Source organism: Leptosomus discolor, chromosome 6 (assembly GCF_034619465.1).
Source record: "Leptosomus discolor isolate bLepDis1 chromosome 6, bLepDis1.hap2, whole genome shotgun sequence".
NCBI classification, from domain to species: Eukaryota; Metazoa; Chordata; class Aves; order Leptosomiformes; family Leptosomidae; genus Leptosomus; species Leptosomus discolor.
In genome coordinates this window covers 8,658,446-8,680,492 of record NC_141396.1, presented here as the reverse complement: position 1 = coordinate 8,680,492, position 22,047 = coordinate 8,658,446, and the positions used below count along the sequence as shown (strand labels likewise).

General features: G+C 39.4%; 1 protein-coding gene across 2 annotated transcripts in view; it reads right to left on the bottom strand.

Annotated features, from left to right (window-relative positions):
- Nucleotides 1-696: 696 nt before the first annotated feature.
- Nucleotides 697-22,047, bottom strand: part of GFRA1 (GDNF family receptor alpha 1) — a 140,675-nt gene continuing 119,324 nt past the window's right edge. For both annotated transcript variants that reach the window (XM_086466742.1, XM_009951795.2), the window contains exons 8-9: nucleotides 2,816-2,872; nucleotides 697-858 (exon numbers count right to left, since the gene is read on the bottom strand). In XM_086466742.1, coding sequence (XP_086322868.1) covers nucleotides 697-858; nucleotides 2,816-2,872 — 219 coding nt within the window. The remainder of the gene's footprint in view (nucleotides 859-2,815; nucleotides 2,873-22,047) is intronic.

Sequence of the window (22,047 nt, the reverse complement as noted above, 5' to 3'; positions counted from 1 at the left end):
CTAGATGATTATAAATAAAAGATAAACGTACTGTTAGAATGTTCTATGCCACACTATTTTTATGAGAATTTAACTGAAAGACATACATTGTACCTGTATGCGAGTTATAATGGCTTCTCAGCAGGGAATGCAGAATCACTTACAGTACATAAACATTTAAAGAAGAAAATGCTAATACACTGAAAGAGTTTAACATCAGTAGCAATTTTTCAAATGGAGAAGTTTCATAAAGTCCACTCTCTGGGAGAACATTCACCATTAGACAAAAGCCTGGCATCCTTGATAGTCTGAAGTTCAATCAATTTGAAAACCAAAAGCATTCAATGAGATAAATAGGATCTTAAGAAAACTGCCATCCTCCTTCTCAGGTAAAAGCCAGAATTAAAATAATTATTTTTAAAATAATCCAACCAGGTCGCTTTACAGGCAAATTTACACACTGTCTCTTTAAAACACTGCATGCCCAAAAGCCTTTTGGGTTTGGAATGTAGCACTGCACCAAGTATTTCACAAAGCCTCTAAATATCACAAGAAGCTTTTTTAGAGAGAGAAAAAAAAAATCCAGCTGACTGAAACTGTTCTAGCAGGAGTGCCTCAGCTTAGCTCCCAGACCTGGAATTCCAGATAAACAACAGAGGACAGGAAACAGATTTTTTAATTTTTTTTTTTTTTTTAACACGTCCTTTTGTAATGCAGCTACAAGATGACTGATGAGCTTAGGAACAAACAGAGTGAGAGTGCAAGTGTCACCAGAGTGAGCGGTGTGCTTAGATAGGAGCTTCTAGGAAGAGCGAGCGAATTCTCCGAAGATATGTGACTGGTGGAGACTCCTGCTGTGTTGTCTTTCCCAATAGCATTCTGCAAGACACAATACTGCCCTTGGTCACTATTACACATTTTCATTGCAAAACATTTAAACCTACATCACAAAAGTAATCTTTTGTTTGTTCACCTCCCGCCCTCCACTGTTACTTATATATCACTGTCACAGATCAAAAGATACGAAAGGCATAACAACAGATGTTAAAATGTCAGTATTTTAAAGTTAGTTTAAAGGACAGAAACACCAGCACAGCACAATTAAAAAAAGAAGAAGGAAGTATTAAAAAATCCCTACTTTAGCAGTGGGTCCATGTGTAAACCTACCCTTGTTAAGTATGGCAATTTTTTTAGCGATCCGTGTTTATCATGCCAGTTTATTTTAAAAAGCGAATGCAGGACCCGCAGAGAAACTGCAACTTCTGCACAGTCAACAGAACAACTTTGTTTGGCAAAAAGTTACTTGTGGATAACAATAAATAAAATCTAATCCATGGGATCAGAAAAGACAGAATTTTCTTGCTTATGAAAATTTTCTTTCTCACACTGTTTTTCCCTTAGTTGCTGCAATATTTACATTCTTTGTCTTCTTTGCTACCAATAATTACACAGTATGCATATGCAAATACAGATAGGCAGATTACAGTGAACTGCTTAAGGAGGAGCTGTAGCAGGGATATTTCTCATTGCTGTCATCCTCAGTAAAAAGAAAAACCTAACCGGTATAATCACAGAAGTAGAACAATTTAGACTAGAAGGGACCTTTAAGGTCAATAACTCCAACATACTCCATGCAAAGTTGCTCAGACCCTGTCCATTCAGGATCTGAAAATCCCCAAGGATGCGCCTTCTACAGAGGGGAAAAGCCTCCCCCACCCTGAAGAGGCAAGGGGCCAAGTACAAGCTAGAAGTACCCAGAAGAGCAGGTACAAAGAATGAGTACAGAGCATCCGCTTCCACAGGAGGGACTGTCTACAGAGGCAGTGAGGCATTCACGGATCAGTCTCCTGCTGCTCCCTCACTTTGGTATCACCTGCTAGGACAGGCTCACTGGAAGGCCTTAAGATGCAAACTGTTAGAAGCAGTAGAGTCATCGTGGGAATCATCACAATAAGCTTTCTTACCCTCAAGCTTGGGCATCTGCTTTTTGGAAACTGTCACAGAGAGAGTATGGGATAAGATGGACCTGCAGTTCTTGTGGTAAGCTACAGTTACCAGGGCCTTCTTGTGCAAAGTCTTTTAGCCAGGACAAGATGTCAACAGATCTGTTAACGTTACTGCATTGTTCTGTCACATGTTATTAGGCTTCATTCTAGTACCTACAGGAATCTCTTAATAGAACCTGTGTGTACAGCTGGTCTTGCTCCAGTGCCTGGGCTATGTGCTTCCACATTGTAAAAACTAATTTATGTACATCACTAATTATTAAGCTTCCTGAGAGACTCAGTACAAAGGATATGGACTGACAGACATGGAAAATGATGTAATGTTTACGTCTGAAAGCGGGCCTTCAAGGTCAGGCTGAGCAGACTACTCAAGCAGCACTGGGAGGTTCGTGTCTCTTGGGGCTGTCTATCTGCCTCCTGATGTATGAGCATCACATCTCCTGACGTGAACCTCATTTCATGCCCTAAACTGGTCATTTTTGTTAGCCACAGAATGATGTCCAGTATGTTTCCGTGTATTTGTTAAAAGCCGTATCATCCTGTGTTCCTGCATATTATTAATTATACTTGCTAGGTGCAATGGTAATTACCACAGGATCTGTCTAAACACGTACTATACAGCTATTAAAATATAAAGTCAGCAGAGGCCACTTTGAGCCCAGCTCTGGATTTCTGAGTAAGATCATTCTTTAATACATTATGGTAACCAAACGTAACAATACTACCAAGACTTTAGTGTGAGGTAAGGCCATTATAATCTTGACAGACTTTGAACATTTTATATCATGGGGAGACACCTGTCCTGTGAAATATACAGGATCCACACTTACCTCATTAAGACAGAGCTCTGTATCCACAGATTCATTGGATTTCCGCTTCTTCTGTGCCTATGAACAAATGCAAAATTTATTCCCTGTACAATTTATACATACAGCAGCACAAAACAATCAGATAAATTTGCATGGCTTGTCATACTCCTGTAATTTTGACAGTGATTTGCACATGATTAAGCAAATAAACTCTCCAAATGTAACTGCATGTTTTCCAATAACATTCACATTCTGATTTGAATTTACAGCAAAACTTCAAACAGTCAGCTAAGGGTACTTAGTAATTACAATGATGAGTGCCATCAGCTGCAGAGAACCTGCTGTGTTCTGCGGCCCCTTAAAAATGGTACTGGATGTTCATGAGAAGAAATGAAATATGACAGTTAATAATTACCATAATACCACTCCATATTAACAAAAAATCTTTCTCATGCCTCAGTTTTAGGAAGATATACAACACAGGAGTATTTTATCCTCACTGATTCTTGCAGTTTCCCCAAGTGTTATTATGAAAATACAAATACAATTTTAATATATCGCACAGCTGCCAGAGTCTCTTCCAGAATGTTACAAAAAGAACGTTTAATGCCTTTTAACATATATACCTGTAAGTCAAATTGAGCTGTTTGTTGACATTGCATTCACTGATTATTATACACGGAATATTATTAAATGCAGGAATATTTTAGATGATCAAAAACTAAAAAATGAATCTGCTATATCTTCAGCCATGTCTTATGATGAGCATCCTATTGCTATTACTGTGTACTCTCCACACTGACTCATTTCTGGTGGCAGCATCATACAAAACGAAAGCAATAGTGTGCACTCTGTCTAGCATCATATGGTGTTTAATATTTCCATTGCTCAAGTGGACATGACTGGGCTGGGAGCTTTCTGCTTTTCTACAAAAGCAATAGCAATCCCCATGGTGCTGAAGATACTTTCAATAAATGGTGCTGTGGCTGATTTAAGTACTTCAGTGATTCTCAATATAATTTCTTTCTTTGTATATTCCAGAAACACAAACAGCACTCTTTTATAGGAACTACCAGTGCTAAATGTACAATCACGTATTATAACAGAAGACTCACTGAAACTACTGGCTGCACTGAGAAATGTCTGGTACTTCCACCTGGAAGTTTTGTTGGACTTGCAATTTATTTCCGGCAAAAAATGAGGATCTAAATCTTACCATGTTGCATTAATTTTACACTGCAGAATCCCACTGGTTTTGGCAGAGATGGACTGGACTAAAGTTGATGTGAGGAAGTGCTGAGCATTCTGATTTTATACCCTCAAAAAGTTCAGCTCCACATACGGCTATTTTATGTTATATCTGAGAGCCACTGGTGCTGCCTATGGATTCAAAATAGACTTTGACCTAATTACTGATTTTAGAATCCAAATGAAGGAACTGAACTTCTCATTAGGAAGCGCATTCTTGATTTTCACGACACTTTTATATTCATAAACATGAATATATTAAAGACCAGTGAAAAACTAAAACAGTTGGGATTTAACAGAAAGACAGCTTAGCTATAGTAAGAATGCATACTGTATACATGTTGATAGTTTTCAAATATATGACAAAATAATAGCTCAATTAATTAATAAACAACCTCCATGAAATCTCTCTCTTACATACCCTTTCTTCTAATTAGTACCATTAATGTGTTTATGGTAAGCATAAATTTAACTATGTAAATGGAAAAAGAAATGCCTGGAAGTAAATTTGCTACAAGAAGCAGCAACACAGTGAAGTCTTCCTGCTGTGTTTGCAGTGGTGGTGGTATTCTCACAGGATAGGAAACTTCTTTCAATGGTAACTAGGTAGATTTCAACTCCTAAATGGCTGTCTCCAAGGAGATGGGTAAATAAGGAGAAACCAGGTTTCAATCCTGGTTTTCTTACATCCTAAGCACTCACACTACATTGAATTGGAATGTGACGCTTCAGATGAGGCCTCAGGTTCAGAGGTTCAGACCTTGACGGTGCAAACTGTAAGGATCAAACAAGCCTTGTATTCCTTAGTTGGTCATTCAGTGCTAGATTTCTTAGTCCACATGTGCATCTGTCTATTGGAAACATTGCGCTTTGGTGCTTATGCCTGCTTTGGATTTGTAACATGGTGTTAACTACAAGTCTACCCTTGGTAGTTGGTCTCAACACCAAAGTCAGAATTTATGTTCCTTCTGTACTGTGTTTCTTAAAAGAGAAAAAAAACCCTAACATTATTTGGCCTATATGCAGTAAAGTCTTCCTTTACTTCAGTTTGATAAACAACAGAGTGCAGCAGCTAAAACATATTTACCTTTAAGAACAGTATTTTAAGGGTAAAATCAACAGCTAGAAACAAAATCAACACAAAAAAAACTTTTCAATCATTTTGATCGATACTCCCTAGCTTTCTTTTAGAAGGTAATACTTCTCTGTATCCATATACTTATTGTAGTCATTCCAACATCAACAACGCTTATTCATATGCATCCTCTATTATAAAGTCCTCCCTTCTTAGAATTGAAAAGTAATTTTAACAATCAGGCAGGCTTTTCTCTTATCAAAGCAGAAACGACAACATCTTCCATTTAAAAATACAGCAAAAATGCAACCTGTTTTGGTGGGAGGAAGGCAAAGGGAAGGAAAAAACTATCATTCTGAGGATGACATGAGACATTATATGCCAAGTTTCAAATTGGAAGAGTACATTTTTACTGTCGAGTTATAAACCTGTAAAAAATGGGTTATAATGGAAATGCTGGCATAGGCTGCACTACTGTAATACAACACTGCATCACTAAATCACAAGTAATGGAAAAAAAAAGTAACCTACATGTTGAAGAGAGTGCTATGGAATGTGTACGTCCTTTAATTACAACCTAAGGGGAAAATTCTTCCTGCCCTACTCTAGAAACAATTCTACGTGTAGCAGAGCTGCTGTATTTGTGCTACTATGAGTGAAAAACCTTATCAGGGGTAAAAATACAGGGCTTGGAGGTTATGCTGACAGCCTTGGTGGAAATACACCCAGACCGGGAGACACACATTCGAGTTATGAAGGGTACCATCAGCCATCGGATATTTACTTTATAACACCTTCCATTATCCTAAAAAATGAAACAATAGAAACGTGTGTGCATCACGTACAGCTACAGACAATTCTGCCAGGGAATATCTACACCATTAAAAATTTGGGAAGTGAGAGTTGTTCCTTATGCAAGATGTCAAAGGTTCACTGCCAAACCCCATCTCAGGTATCCTACATGTCTAACATACAGGCAAGAAGGTACCTTCAAATGTGCTAGAAGTACTGAATTCCACAGGAGTAAAATAGCACACACAAATGGCTAATAACTCAGTATTCAAACTTGTATTTTTTTGAATTTTAATACAAAGCTTTCATCTGGTGACAAAGAGATCTGTGGGAATTTCATCATTAAACAAAACACAAGCAGGGCTGGGCTGATAAAAATAATAATTTAAAAAAAAAACACTGCAAGAAAAGCAGCTTAAAATAACTGGTTAAACATATGGAAAGAGGTATGAGATCTTCTCTACCGAGGTAAAATAGCATTTGCTAATGACTTATGTACTCAGCTGTGACATGCTTCTGACTGGAAACCAAAGTTATGTAAGATGGGTTGACACTCACCCTGGCTTTGCAGGGAAACTATAATTCAGTAATGTGGGCTACTCTGATGAAGCTGCCCCCATACTGCCAACAACCTTGCACTCACGTAAGCTTTTACATTCTGTAAAAATGAACATCTGCTTTTACAGAGAATCTTATCACTGTGGTAGCACAAGCAACAGATGATATTTAGAGATAATCATATTCATGCACCTCCTAATGAGCTTCAGCATCCTGTCCGTTAGTCACACAAGCCTTGTTTTGGTCTTCACAACCTTTAGCTTTTAATATTCAAACTAAAGTGTTGGACTTAGTCAAGGGCTGAAAGAAAGTGACAGCATGCCCAGAAAAGAAAAATCTCTCATGATCAGAAGCAAAATTTTACTTAATTCTTTCCTAGAAAGAAAGGAGAATCAGGACTGGCAGAGGAGCTAGTGGTTTTCTGAATAGAGAAAGGAATATTGCTTATAGAGATATTTCTCCTCCAGACACAGGACCTCTATGTTTTTTCCATGAAATCCCAATGGCTCCTAGATGAGTTCAAGCATATGTCCTTGCTCAGACACACCTTAACCTAGTCCTCTCTTGTCCTGCACCTAATAATCACTGTAAGATCCTCCCAAACCTAGTAACTGTCTGCTTCTCATCCTCTGAATCCCTGTGCTTCCATCCTGTGCAGACACCTTAGCCTTGGATTTATTCCCAGAAATGCTATCTTGCAATTATGCATCCAGCTTCTACAAATCACAGCACTACATAGTTAATAAATGCATTAAACACTGCAGTGGTATCTCACCAGAAGTCAGTACCCACATTATTTATGGTGTGTCATCCAGCAGTATTTTTATATATCCACCACAGCATGCATATCTATGTTACTCACAGCAAGGAAAAGGTCTGACTGGGGATGGCTCCAAACAGAGGTGAGCTTTAATTTGGAGGTGGGGGGAAATGAGAAGGGAAATAAATGCATTGGACCTGAATGCAAACAGTCACAGAGTGAGCATCCGAACTCAGAAACCAGTCCCTTGCTGTTAGCTACACACTTTGGGCTTTATGTGCTTTACAGAACATATTGCTTAGACATTACAGTGAGAGACAACAGAAGTATCATTACGATAGATAGCTGTTATGTGGCCTGTTTTTTCTGCTAATTTTAACGAGTGTGCCTTTGTCCTCTCCTGAGATGCCTGGTTAGTTATGCCCATATTAACAAGCCTTTCTGAAGAAGAGGGACAAATCTCCCAGAATACATCCTTCAAATGACCACGCTTCTGAAGAAGGTATAACAAATGAGGGTGCTTGTTCTTTTTTTGTTCTATTCTCGTGTTGATTAGAGAGATTTACTATGCACCAAACCTGCTTTTCTAACAGCAGGACACAAACAATAAGAAGAGAAATACGGACTGTAAAAATGCAATCAGTTTAACTCTTCTGCACTCATCAAGCCGTAGCTGCATCTATCACAATTGTCAATAGTACTTTCTTATTAGCACAGTACTACTATGCCATGCTGGAGTATAAACCACTTTCAACAGGGAAGATAAGCGAAGTGAGGGTCAGAGACACAGGTCACCAAAATAAGGATCCAATTCAGCACAGAGTAATTTTGAAATCCATGCCATACAGCCAGGGAGCAAAGCTATTTAAGCTATAAAAACAATCAGCTTTGTACAATCCTATAAAAAAGAAGTCAGAGTTTTTTTCTGCTTCTTTTTTTTTCCTGCTGAATCAGCCCTCAAGATGCAAGCTTGGGGCATGAAAACACTGGTCATGATTCTGCATAAAACCACTACCGTGCTGTCATACCACTTCATATAGTGAAGAAAGTACCTTTTAAAAACATGCATTACCAAGACACCACTGGCACTAGTCTCCAAAGTTATGTAGGTAACACCCAGCACAGTAAGAATCAAATCGAAAGCTTTTTTCAGCTGGGAGACATTAAATAAAGGAAACCAATTATCCCCTTGTGCCCAAATATGCACTGGGAGAGCACACACAGAGTTTTACAGGCTGCAATACAGCACAACGAACAGTTTACCAGCCAGTCCCTGCAGATCCCATCACCTCCCAGCACTAAGCTCCTGTCCTCCATAGCTTTCTACCTGTCCTAAAATCACACCGTTTGTCCCTGTTCTCCTACAAGGTTCTTGTCTGGCTTTCTCCGGCAGCTTTGCCCCAGGTGGTCCTGAGCACTGCAGGATGCCCCAACTGCCTTCGAGCCCAGCCATCCTCTGGTTGCCAGTTCAAGCATTCAGAAATCATGAGTCAGGCCCCATCCAAAACCAGCAGACAGCTGCTCGGCAGCCAACACCATGCAGTGAGAGACCTGCCTTCACAAAGCTCCAGCTTTCTTAAGGGAACACACATTGCATTTAAAAAGTCCCCTTATCCCTCAACATTAGTAGATTCTTGCTGGTTTTGAGTACTTAAGCATCAGAAACAAGGGATAGAGGGAAACCTCAGAGCAGGGAGGTTTGTTTTGGTCAGGAAAGGGAAAAAAGCATAGTGGGTCTCCTGAGAATGTTTCCAAATATTCCTTCAGGAGGAAAGGGGGTTGAAAAGAAGCCTTCACTCCAGGAATCCTCTTGGAAGATGGGATGGGACACACATAGATCCCTGTTCTGCTAAAGCCAGCTTTCCAGCTCTTTGGTCACCAACGAGGGAGCACTGCCCAGTCTCTTCCAGACAGGGCCAGGTGGGCTGGGAACAGTGTCTCTTCCCCAGACCACTGGGTAATGATGGGTCAAATTAGCTCTGGTCTAACAGCTGTCCAGGGCAGACACTTGGGTCTCTTGATAGCTGTGGCTAGAAACATACTTAGCAGCAGACATGACTTTAGAAATCTGAGAAACAGGTCTATTAGCTGATAAAGTCCAACACAGATAGAGGAAAACTTTCTCCCTCCAACTTCTTCAATCTTAAAATTATGAGAAAATTTGATCGGGGGGTAAGGTGGGAGTGTTGGGAGCAATCCTCCCAAAACAAGCAGAAAAAATTGTGGAAGAAGGGAAGTTGACCTGTACCATACGAATTACTGTTGGACCATTCCTAGATCCTTATTTTAGTGAAGATGAGACCTAATTAAGCCAAATCTCTCGCTGCACTTCTATGGCTGGGACAATATGGCACAAAAACTGCCTAACAGCTATCTTAAAGGTTTTATAAAAAACAGATCCTATCAGAAACACCAAACGGATCAAACAGCTTACAAGGACCAGACACAGATATCTTCAAATATTTATTTCAAGCAATTAGTCTCCCAGCGAGCATAGCACAAAATATGACACCCAGCCAAGACAAGTGAACTGACTGACTTACCTTTCACGGCAGTACAGTGACTCGCTAACAATTTTGTTTTCGTGTTCAGTTATTCATTTATCTGAGTAAAATGAATTTCTGTAGTCCCAGATTCTTGCTTCCTATTTTTAGGAGATATTATGCAATTCTCCTAATATGGTCTTTTTATGGATTTGCCTCAAGCAAATGTTTTTGCATTAAGAAGGGCAGAGGAGAAAACAGAATACTAAAAAGCATAGATGGAGTAAGTTTTGTTAGGTTAACATCTCAATGGCTTAGGCTGCCTAGGTTTTCTTTTTTTTTTCCCTCTAGTTATAAAACTGAACAGCCATGTAATCCAAAGCCGAGTTGTTTGGGATTTCATTATTAAAACCCATTTCCCTAGTGATTCACCACAGCTATCAACCCAGTGCCATACATAGCAGTTACAGGTAGCATCTGGCTGTTGCGCACTGAACAGCATCTAAAGAAAAGCAGCATGAACACAAAGCCATTACGATCCCAGCTAAAAAACATACTCAGCTTTTAATTTTGAACAAAGGTAAGTCATTGAACAACTACAGATCCCGCAATGCTTCCCCAGGCTACAGTGTGTGCCCTTGCGTGTCAGAATATGCAAACAAAGTTGTTCTGTTTGGCAGCAGGAGAAGTACCTACCTCCCCTATTAGACCGGGCTACGTGGTGCACTGGAGTGTGGTGTAAACACTCCCGAGCAGCTGTCAGCCATGGCTACTAGGGGACTAAAAGCAGCTCAGCCAGAACAGCACAGGCCTGCATCGCACTAATGAGCCTTGAAAAGAGGCACCACCCTAATGCAGCTACAGCGCCTCTACAGCCCATCTCGCAGCTCCAGGTGGGCCTTGGCTGGAGGGCGGCTGCGATGGGCTGCTCCGTGCCGGGCAGGCGTGCGCTACGCCTCTTACTCGCAGGCAAGTTCTCCTTCGTGCCGAGCAGATGACAGGATGGTGTGGGGCTGGGACTCTGTGCTAAGAACTTGGGAGCTTCCCGAGCTGCAAGCAGAGTTGTAGGAGGGAAAGAGCTCAGCAGGAATGCTCACCACATCGGTCGGCCCCATGAGTCATCCAGCTCCGAGCTGTCAGTAGGTGGAAGAGATTAAGAAAACAAGGTCACACGTTGCCTCCGAACTTGGGCAGCAGGACCAGGGGTGGTGTCCTCTGGTTCTGCAGCTGGAAGGAAAGATCAGGCAAGCTTGCTTGAACACCAGTCTGCACGGGGCCTGGAGCGCTGAGCATTACAGGAAGCTTCCGTTCGTGCTATGCCAACCTTAAGCAACTGATATTATTGCTGGTTTCTTGAGCACTGTGTTCACTCATGAATTTTAAAAGGGAAGGGAAGAGAATGACCGTGAACACCTGCTTTTGGTTAAGTGACTAAAAATGTTCAAGATTTTTATTAACCGTATGTGTATGTGAGTGTGTGTTGGGAGTACTGGCACGTTTATGCACAGAGAGAAAACACAGAAAACCTAACAGGGGTTTAAAAAACAGGTAACAGGCAGCTTCACTGCAGTTACAGGGAGGCAAAAGCAAAGGCTCCAGATACTAAAGTAACCTTACACAGAAGGTAGAAGAAACTAGCCACTGAGTTGAGCATCCATTATACAGCTGAGCCCTCCGCTCCTCAGTCTTGTTTATATATTTCAAGCCCAATGTATTAGTTTCCTTACATCCGCAGTTATGTGGCTTTGCCTGCACCCGAGTCCCATTAAATCATGGCATGATTTAGACACTGGTGCTTTTCTTTTAAAGTATTTCAATCCTGAACAGATGTGATTTGGATTAATTCGTGAATTTTGCATTTTTGGTACAATCTGCTCTCCAGAAGTATCACTGAAATAAAAATTTAAAGCATTTTCTCCCTGTTCCTCTAATCCTGTAGCTGAATTCTGCAGGTGCACAGATGTATCCTCGGAATTGGTAGGCCTGAAATTTTCGTGAACTTGTTACAGTACTTGCATCAGTATCCATGTTCCTTTCCTTTCTAGCACCGAAAATACCATTCAGAATAAAAATATTGGAGATTTTTTTTTAAAAAAATAATGCAATCAAATTTAGAAAGGTGAGTATATGACCAAACCAGGTTATGGTATATTGTGGTTTTGACAGGTGATTACTCCCCAAGAATTCAGCCAGAGCCACATACATAACACGAAAAATTTCACCCAAATAGTTAATGTTTTGGCTAAGTTCAAAGTCACTGAATACAGGATTTTTTTAATGTGAAATATAAGACAACTTCAACTTTAGCATAGCTGTTAGCTGTGTCTATAATAATCTCTTCTCATTTTCATTAGAATATATGCCTTTATACTTTTGTAGAAAGGTATTCAAATTCACTGTTGGTACTCCTGATTAATAAATTCTGATAGCATTTTCATTTCTAAAAATGAATTCATAACATACCACCTTGACTGTCAGCATTTTATTTTCTATGACAAGCATATGTTTCAAACGGATGTAAGTCATGACTGAAAAAAAATAAACATCCAGTTGGTCTTGTCCACAGATCTCCACTAGCTAATCTAGACCTTGGTTTGTCCTGTTAGCTTCCTAAATGTTATTAAAAGGCCCTTGCAGTATGGATCTTAAAACTCGATACTTGCGAGAGTCTTTGATGCAGCATCCCACATTCATTCTTTCCCTGCCGAAGTAAGTGAAGGAGAGAAAAATCATCACTTCTCAAAAATACTAAGAGTGAACTCCTAACACTAATTCTCTTTAATGGGCTATACTAGAGTGGACTGTATTTTAATGGATGATATTATAGTGGCCTTCCTCATATCCATTATTTACACATGAACGATGCTCTCACATGGAACAGTTACATAGTAGTTAATAAAGCTATTCAAATAAGCACAGCAACTCTAGTGTGAGAGGCATCTGCAGAATCATGATCTTATTAGAAAGATGCCTTATTCTTTACTGCCCTGAGCCCACCACACCAACAGGAATTCTTCCACTGGCCAGGCCGCAGCAACTGAAAATGAAAAGTCACTTCCAAATATCATCTGTATATATGGCCTCAAATTTAAGCACAGCAAGAAGTACTGAGAAATTGCTTCCATCACTGAAACAATTTCTTAGACACAAAAAGTATTGTGATTGTTAGATGTTTAATAATTATAACTCTATTAAAACAAATCTGAGGCTATAATAACCAGATTATGCAAATAATTATCAGATTATGCAAAATAATTGTATTCACAGGATGTGATCCTGCTTTGTTTCATCACACAAATCATTCACAGAAGGACAGAAGGCTTACATTTATCTTCACATTTAATAAGCCAGAAAATACAAATAGACGAATGCTAATAATGCAAGCAACGGAGCTCAACAGGATCACTTTGGGTATATTTTGTAAGGTTTCCCTACTAAACTGGAAGGAGCTTTTGAAGATTTACTGTGACTAGTTTGCCTACTTTTTGAAGGAGTATGTTGTGGCAGACTGGATAGTTCAGGGGATTATTAATGGGCTCTACAGCCTTATATTCCAAGGTAGCTAGTTTAATCTAGCTCAGGTCAATACTGACAACTATTCTGTAGTATTTTTGAAATGAGGAGGCGGTTCTGGAGCACTTCTTCTCTTAAGAGGACAGGTTCAATGCACAAAAGTGGCACTAATTTGCACCTCAGGCAGTGCAGTTCATCAAAGAGACTGAGGAATTAATGGGATATAGGTTTATAACGTTGCAAAGCACTCGGGATGTTTCCCCATGCCATTCATTTCCCTTTCTGTAAGATGAGCTGCCCTGTTAAAAAGGGACCGTCCTCCTATATCCTCAGATTTTTCTAATTCCATTGCAAACCCTACAAGAAAAGTCTTGAAGGTGCCCTACGCTACCAAATTTTAACATCTTTTAGTGGGACTCAGGAGAGAGATTAGGAGGTTTCACCTAGAAAAACATCTTGAGAGTGCTATCTGAAGAGAATCTTGATTGATGATGGTTGGCAGCAAATATTTCCCTGAGTGCATAAATGGTTTTATTAATAGTTCTGGACTGAGCTGAGGCAAGTAGAAAACAGACCAAGTGAGAGGTGTTTTTTGTGATCTACCTACTCAGATGCATCTAATACTCACAAGCATCAGTTTTGTCTTACTAGCAGCTTTCAGTGTCAATATGTTGTCATCAAGTTTCCAGAGAGGAAGCATTCTAAAGAAACACATCTGGGTGCGCGTCGACTACAACAACCATCTGGCTTCTTGTGTTACCCCTGTCTCCAGAGCAGTGGGTGGAAAGTCCGAACTAAGACAGCATTACTAGAGATGAGGGATGAGCATAATGCAGACTGTGTCTACTGTATATTAGCATACCCATATCGTATATACAGGCTGCATATGCACACCAGCACTGACACTGCACCAGTGTATTGAACGGTCCCAGTGAGGAGTGGCTTTAATGGGTTTAAGAGACACCACGTTCAGTGGCCAAAATGGGATTAGACTCTCTAGTATTTAAGAACAGCATCCTTAAAAGGGATCTGGGGTATCACTATGCTGCTCACGCTCAGTGACCACTTGAACAGCATAGGACATCACATTTCTGATATGCTGTGCATGGATGAACGTAAAATGCACCACAACAGGCTTTATACATAACAAAGGGCAGCAGATGATGAATGAGCACTTGCAGAGCATACATGAGCAGATGCGTCTCACTAGCTTTGAGATTATTCGGAGCTGCAGCTTTGCCAGTCAGTCTCTTTACATGTTCATGAAACACCAGTCCAGTCCCCTGATACACTGACATGAGCCAGCATGACTTGTATTTTAGGGGCTGTCCCTGTGATGTGGAGCCAGGACAACCAGTTCAGCTCCCAAAGAGCAGAGCTCCCTCGCTAAACGTGCTTACCAAAGAGTTGTACTGCTGCTGAATACAACATTGTATCTGAGCCATCAGCCTGAAGGTGAAAAGCATCTGCTTAATTAATGATTCATAAGTATCCTCATTAAGATGTTCTCTGGGTGTAGACCTGGTGTGTTTTTTATCTAAACCTTTTCTGTTGTGACTATAACAGTTTGAATTTCTCATCTACAAATAACCATGACTGAATCCTTAGAAATAATCAGCAAATCTTAATCAAAAGTAATAGGGGTTAGGGCAGCTCTTGATGAGAGCATGATTCTGCAAATTGTCACAAGAACTTGTCAAACTAATTAAGTTCAAAATCAGTATGAAAAAAGGACAATTTTTGCTTCTGAATTTGTATTTGACTTCTGAAATCGTATACAGGCAGTGAGTTCCCTTCAGGAACAGTTACCTAAATTTGCCTTCAGAACCAGATAATTACAGTGCGTATATGACTGAAGTGTGCACAATATCATACCGACATAGAATTCATTATATAATGGTCTTAAAGAATTTAACTTGGACACATGCAACTGTTAATGCACTACGTTTTCTAGAGGAGGGCAAGCCCCTGTAAAAAATATACTAAACGCTGTTGATCAGAAAAGTTCTGATCAAACCACTTTTTTACATTTGTGCAGACACAAATTTAGGAACAGGTTTTCAGAGATACTTGTAACTGCTTTGCTTTCATGCGTGCATACTTAATTTATATGCCCACTTATCCAACTCTGCACAAATTAAGTACTTATGACTGCAGGTAGCTATTTAGATCCTACGTGGTACACGTCTTACCTGCCATGTACATAACAAATTTGAATGCACACATTTCAAATCTGAACATGAATTCAGTACATCCAAATGTTTATGTGCATGTGGTAATGCATACCTAGCCTTGAATTAGAGGCAACTTGAGGCTTCTGAAAATGTCAATCTGGAAAAATGAAGTCGTACCATGTAATGCAGTATTTAGTAAATTACTGCCCTGAATACCTAATTCTGTTTTACGAAAGACATGAGGGAGGATAATCCTATAATTCTTTAGGACACATGTTGAGTGAACCTGTGAAAAAACATCCTGCATTATGCACAACAGTCAGTCTGTTTACTTGTGGCTCACAGAAAGAGCTAAGCATGCAGGAGGGCTTAACCTGAGGTGGGATTATTAGGTCAAGCCCACTGATTAGAACTACAATTTGGTGTGAAACAGTCAGGCTCTCCTCCAAAGTACAAACTAAAATAAACATTTCGTACTCCTATTGATTTTGAAGGCAAGGAACTGAAATAGGTGACATTGTCTCATGTTCTGGAACTCAATAGCAAGTTGAAAAATGCTGCAGAGTAGATGGTTTGAGGGTAACGTAGAGATCTATTATTCAAGTAAGAGAGCTGATTAGGAGTCATAGGGATAAAAAGTAAGTAGGAGATAAAGGGTGTGATTTATTTCCAGTATTTGATTACTAATGTACAGTGAAGACTATAAGTAAAATAAGCAGACAGGTTAAAAGCAGAAAAAACCCATATCTAAGTTCATATGTTTTGTTATTATTAATGTTTTTTATTAAGAGTATATGTTAGTCAATTTGGTTAAAAGACTGCATTTCATTTTCTGTCCTATAAATGTGGTTTGACTACTTGAAAAATTTAGGCATGCTATGGAAAAGGTTCCAAATTTTAGTTCTTCAACAGTATACTATTCTTGCAGCTATACTGCCTTGTCACCAATGTATGATTTATAATGATTACTTATTACTGTATTCTAATTTCCATTGGACTTTTCTATATTTCATTTGCTGCTGGTTACAAGGAAGAAACTATTCCTAAAAAAAAAATCTTTTTTATTATTACTGAAATGCTTTTGATCATATCTGCCACATGGTAACTGCAAGCCCAGGTACTTCATGTTTTAGGAACATTAGTTTATGGGTTACATAGAAATATCAAAGAATTATGTATATTTATGTAAGGAGTAATTGATAATTTCAATGTACACTTAAGGATAATTGTAATCTACACAACTGTGGAGTTATTCCATTTTTACAAGTGTATAAACAAAAGCAGAATTTGATTAGGTCGTGTGATTGCCTCTTTAGACTCAAATGACTTTATATGCACAAACATACTTCACGTACATGGGTTTGCTGTGGCAGAGGAAAGCAATGTATCCCCTTTACTCAAGGGTAAGGAAACAGGGTTGCCTCAGACTTTTTGCCGAAATGAAAATACAGACTTACTCCAGTCTCTTAATTGCACCCCAGTATAGCCACAAACCCCAGCCCCTTCCCCCTTCCCCACTGTAGCTTCCAAGGCACCCGAGCCAGCAATGGCATGGTGACTCCTCCTATGCCGTATGGGCTCAGCACCCCTCCTGCTCAGTTTTGTGCAGTCTGTTTTTCCCCCTGAATCTGCATTTAGCCATCAAGTCATTAGAGGGAACGTGTTCCTGTACACTGATAAATTTCATACCAGAATAAGTCTATAAGGCAGCTGACTGCCCAAAGGTTACAGAACAGATCTGCAAGAAGAAAGGACAAAAAAAAAAAAGAAAAGAAAAAAAAAAAAAAAAAGAGGAAAGGACAGATAGGAGAGGGATCTAACAAAGACTAATGGTTAACTGGAAGTGAGGTTTCAGAGCTGATGTAGATATGCCAGCAAACCGAGACTAACAGTCTAACAATTCACATCACATAAATGGGCAGAACTAGTCTTGGTTATTGTTTCCTGAAGGGGAACTTTCCTCCATGATAAAATAGTCTGTTTCTTGAATTTCTACTATTTCCAATAGGGAGGGTTTCCAAGAGTACAGGAAGGTGTTTAAAAAGGATCTTTGTGTTTAGAGCTGCTATCCGTGTATGAGTTTAAGGGCATCTATCTCTCTGAAAGCACTGTGATTTTCTTTGCTGGTACTGCAGAGATGTTTAGCCTTCCAGAGGAAAGGTTCCATTTCGGCACCAGGGAAAGTAATGTTGCCATGAGACTTGATTGTAAGAGGATGAGCAAAGCTGCCACATCCACTTCCACAACTGGCACGTTCTGCAAGATGCATAAAAGCAGAGAATATGGTAAATGCCTGCAAGCCCATTTTCATCCAGTGGGTAACATCAGGTTATCCTCTCTATTTATCTGAGCACTGGAGGACTCAAATTCATACACCTTCCTCAAATGCCTTAACTCTACTATATTCTTCATAATGATTTAGCTAAAACCAGCAAGAAAGCAATCTGAACACTTGAAACTACTAAGAAATAAACAACTAAACATGTGCACAAGGCTCCTGAGGCTTGTGGAGACCTCTATTTGTCTGATAACTGCTCAGGACCTACCACAACAGGGCAGTGGCTTCTGCATACTACCCTGTTCTTATCTTATTTAACATTGTTTTGGACTAAAAATAAATGAAACAGACTTGTAAGCAGAAGACAGTGAACTTTAACTGACACTTTGCTGTAGCAGTAGACAAAATACAATCAACTGCTTGTCCCAAAAAACAGCATAGGTTTGGTGTGCTCTAGGAAATAGATAGTTAATGTATGCAAACAACCTGTTGATCATTAACAAGTGCAAAAGCATCCAGAAGTGTCTGCAACAAGCAGACTGCAAGATCCAACAAGAGTGGCAGCAAATGAGAGAATTATGGTGCAATGTGAATGCAGCAGTCATCCGTGAGCTCTCCTCCACCCACTAGTATACCCAAGGGCTCATGAAAATACCAGGGAACAAACATTTTGGGGAAAGACACTCGGGCAGGCAGCCCTACAACCTTACTCGAGGATCTGGAACCATCTCTTCAACCTCTAGGGATTTCAGGGAGCGGGACAAGAGACGAAGCAAACCTCATGACCGTGCAGCAGGACTGTGCACGACACATCAGTATCCCTCTCTGGGAGTAAGCCTTCTCCACACAAACGAGGAGGCTGTGCAACAAATTGCCACACTGCTCCCTTGACTTCTCACCCTCTCTGCACCATCCCCCCACAAGATGGAGAAGGCAGGTAGTTGGTGAAACTGTAGGCATCTATGATTAAAATGCTTTGTCATCCAACATTATTTCACACTGTCATTTGTCTTAAAACATCACACTACAAATCAGAAACATCAATATCTGTTTCAATAACAGTGTTTAAAAATACATTTGAATTATAAAAGTCTTGTGAAATCCTTTCGCTTTCCTAGTAAATAATAATTCTTTGCAAAAATGGCAGAATTGCTAAAGATTTTATTTGTTGAACTTTGATCTATTCTAGCAACTGCCAAGCTATTCTCATTCTTTAGAAAGAAACAACTCTGTATTGACAACTGTACCAATTACCTACTATAGTACCAGTCTTTTACTTTGGTTTTCTTAATGTATGTCTGCATATATACTTTTTGAGGATAACATAGTGCATTAACATAGTTTATAACAGTAAAATATTTGTGGTTTCTAGAGCACTCACACTATGTGGTTTTCAGAATAAATAAAGGCTATGTGATGATATCCTAGCCTCACTGAAGTTAACTGTAATTCATTGGGGTTTTAAGGTTAGGAGTACCTTTTCATTATGAGCCTGGGGAATAGCTAGTACAATGGGTCTTTAAGTAGGACTCCTGCAAGCTATGCCAGTTAAAATAAAAAAGTACTAATGACTTCAAGGATTCTATTCTTGTTCTCCTCTCCATTAGAAACCCCGTGACATGATCACTTTTGCCTGCACATGCTTTGCAACAGGGTCAGTCTGCTGGCATAACCAGAGCTACTTTCACTTGAACAAGTGTAAAAGGAAGCAGAGTCATGGCTAAAACCTAGTATCTGCTAACAGCAAACAGTATGTCTTAAACAAAGCACTTTGTCAAATCCCGTAAACGCACAATATATTATGAACCATACTTCCAAAGACAATATGATTAAACAACTACCACCGCAATGAATGACCTAGAATTTTTATTAGTAGTAGCTATGCCTTAAAATTAAATTATAATACTGTACTCCATTTTATGGCTGTTTTTTGCAGTCTATAGTGAGCCATCTGTTTTAAAAGGGAAATACATGATGGACTAGATATTTGATGGAGAACTAAAGTTGGTTGACATTAGGGATACCTTTAATATGATGAAGAACCACATAAAGTAATAACATGGGCTATGAATAGTTTGATTTGGCTTATCTGATGTGATCCGATTTTCTGATTCTGGTTTATTCTAGCACTTTGTATTTTTGTGGGTATTCCTGTAAGAGGATACTGATGCGAAACGTAGAAACAACTGTGGCTTAGGGAAACACTGCAAATGCTACATCTGCTTTTAGTAGCAATAATTTGCAAAATACATTCTGAGGATAAGAACTATAATCTGTCCATAGAAATTTCAATTTTCTGTAAAGGTGTGTAGTACATTTTAATAAAGTCATATTTTTGTAAGTCATTAAATTGGTTTTTAGTAACCTCATACTCATTTTCAATTGAGCAATTATTAAACTATAAAACAAAATTGCATGATTCCTAAAACTGTAGTCTGGAGTTTTACAGACAGCTATAAAGTGCTGCATTATTCTAATACACTAAAGATGCTCAGACTATTAAACCTTTTTTTTTTTTAATGAACTATAAAGTATTTCATCATTGATGAAATAATTCTAAAGTATTATGCTCTCCAGCAGTATATGTGCTCAATATTTTGGTATAATGAAAAGCATGCTAATCGAAAAAAAACATAATTTAAACTGTAATTCTAATATGCAAAATAAACCATTTCAGTTACAGAAGTTTATTACACCCAACTTCTAACATGAAAAATGTTTCCTCAGAATACTGATCATTAAATATAAGGTCCAGTCTTACAGAGAACTGTACATACCAAGGAGACCGAACATTAACCAGTGTACATCTGTGTAGCTCTGATGATAATAGAGATGCGCTCACTTACACTGTTGGAGAGCTTTAGCCTGATTTTACTCCACAAATTGTGACTGAACTTGCAAGGGGGCCCCATGTTCAAGAAAGAAGTTCAACCGAGGCTGGTAAATGAGAATAATTTTCTACTGACTACTGAAGGCTGATGTCTCATAGCAACGCTGACACTAATACGATACATCAGCCTATAGGGTATGATACTTGGCTACATCCTCAAACTGTTCCTCTGATGTTCAAAAGAGAGGCAAAAGACTCTCTGTACTTAGAAATTAATCAGCTATATTAATCAGATCTTTAACTTCAGCAGGATTTCAGCAAGCTTGAAAATGATCTGTCTTGTGTGGTCCTGAAATTTTTTGGCAACAATGGTGAAGAACTTAAGCGCAGCCTTGCTCGGAGTGGAAGCAGTCTACATGATCACACCATTAGCACATATGTACGTATATGTTCACTGCAAAGCAGCTTTTTGCCACTGAGGTCCACTGTTTGCATAGTAATGCAGGCAGATTGCCGATTGCTTTCCTGCCTATGAACACCAAGATTGCCATGCAGACTGAAAACCCAAACCTGCCCCTCACTCATGGTAAGCTGACCTTCTCTGGTTCTGTCTGAAAGCTGCAAGAGCCATGCAGTAAACAAATGCAGTCTCAGGGAATTTCATACTTCCACATTTTTTGAGGAACCACTCCAGCACGGTGCTGAAGCAAACAAAGATTAACTTCACTGACATCGATGTCAATGAAACCAATGGACAAAGCAGTCTCCATTTTTGGTGAATTTTGTTCAGTATTCCCCAAATTACATTAAAGATGAAACTAAATTATCCCTGGCTGTCAGATTTTAATTTGAACATGCAAAGCACACAAGACTTCTTTAGGTACAACAGAATTGCTACTGAAGCAAACTAAAGATGTTGCTTTTTCAGAAGAAAAGCTGCCAATAGGTGTTCTCTAAATCACTTGTACCAGCAGTGTGACCCCGTTATGTCAGCTAATCCTGGAAATACATGAGGTAAATTCAAACTTTTTCATAGAAAACAGTCAATATTCTTTTTTTCTTTTCTTTTTTTTTTTTTGTTGTTGTTGTTGTTCTGGCACAGCATTGGGAGTTTTATATTCTTGTCCATCTTTTGCCCCAGACTGTAACTTTCTGCGTAGTTGCAATGCTTGGAGGAAGAGGTCCAAGAACAACTTCTCCTGAGGGACACAGCAGGCAGGGCATTTGAAAGGACAGTGCTTGTTTTTCACAAAATGAAAAAGAAACAGAAAGATCACAGGCTGGGTGAAGGGATGGGGGAAAGACTGTGCCAGGCATATGGGCAAGTTAATAGTGGTGCTCAGGGGATAAATCAAGTTCCCTTTGTCTCTATTCCGGTGTACCTCCTCAGCAGTTGTACTATCCCCTCATCGACAACACACCTACGTGCTGCCTGTTTCCTGCTTATGCTCACCCACCACCCAATTACCGGTCCATGAAGCTCCACACCTGCTGTGTCTTGATCCTCAGAGCACTACACTGAGGCTTTTAACCCTCTCCAAA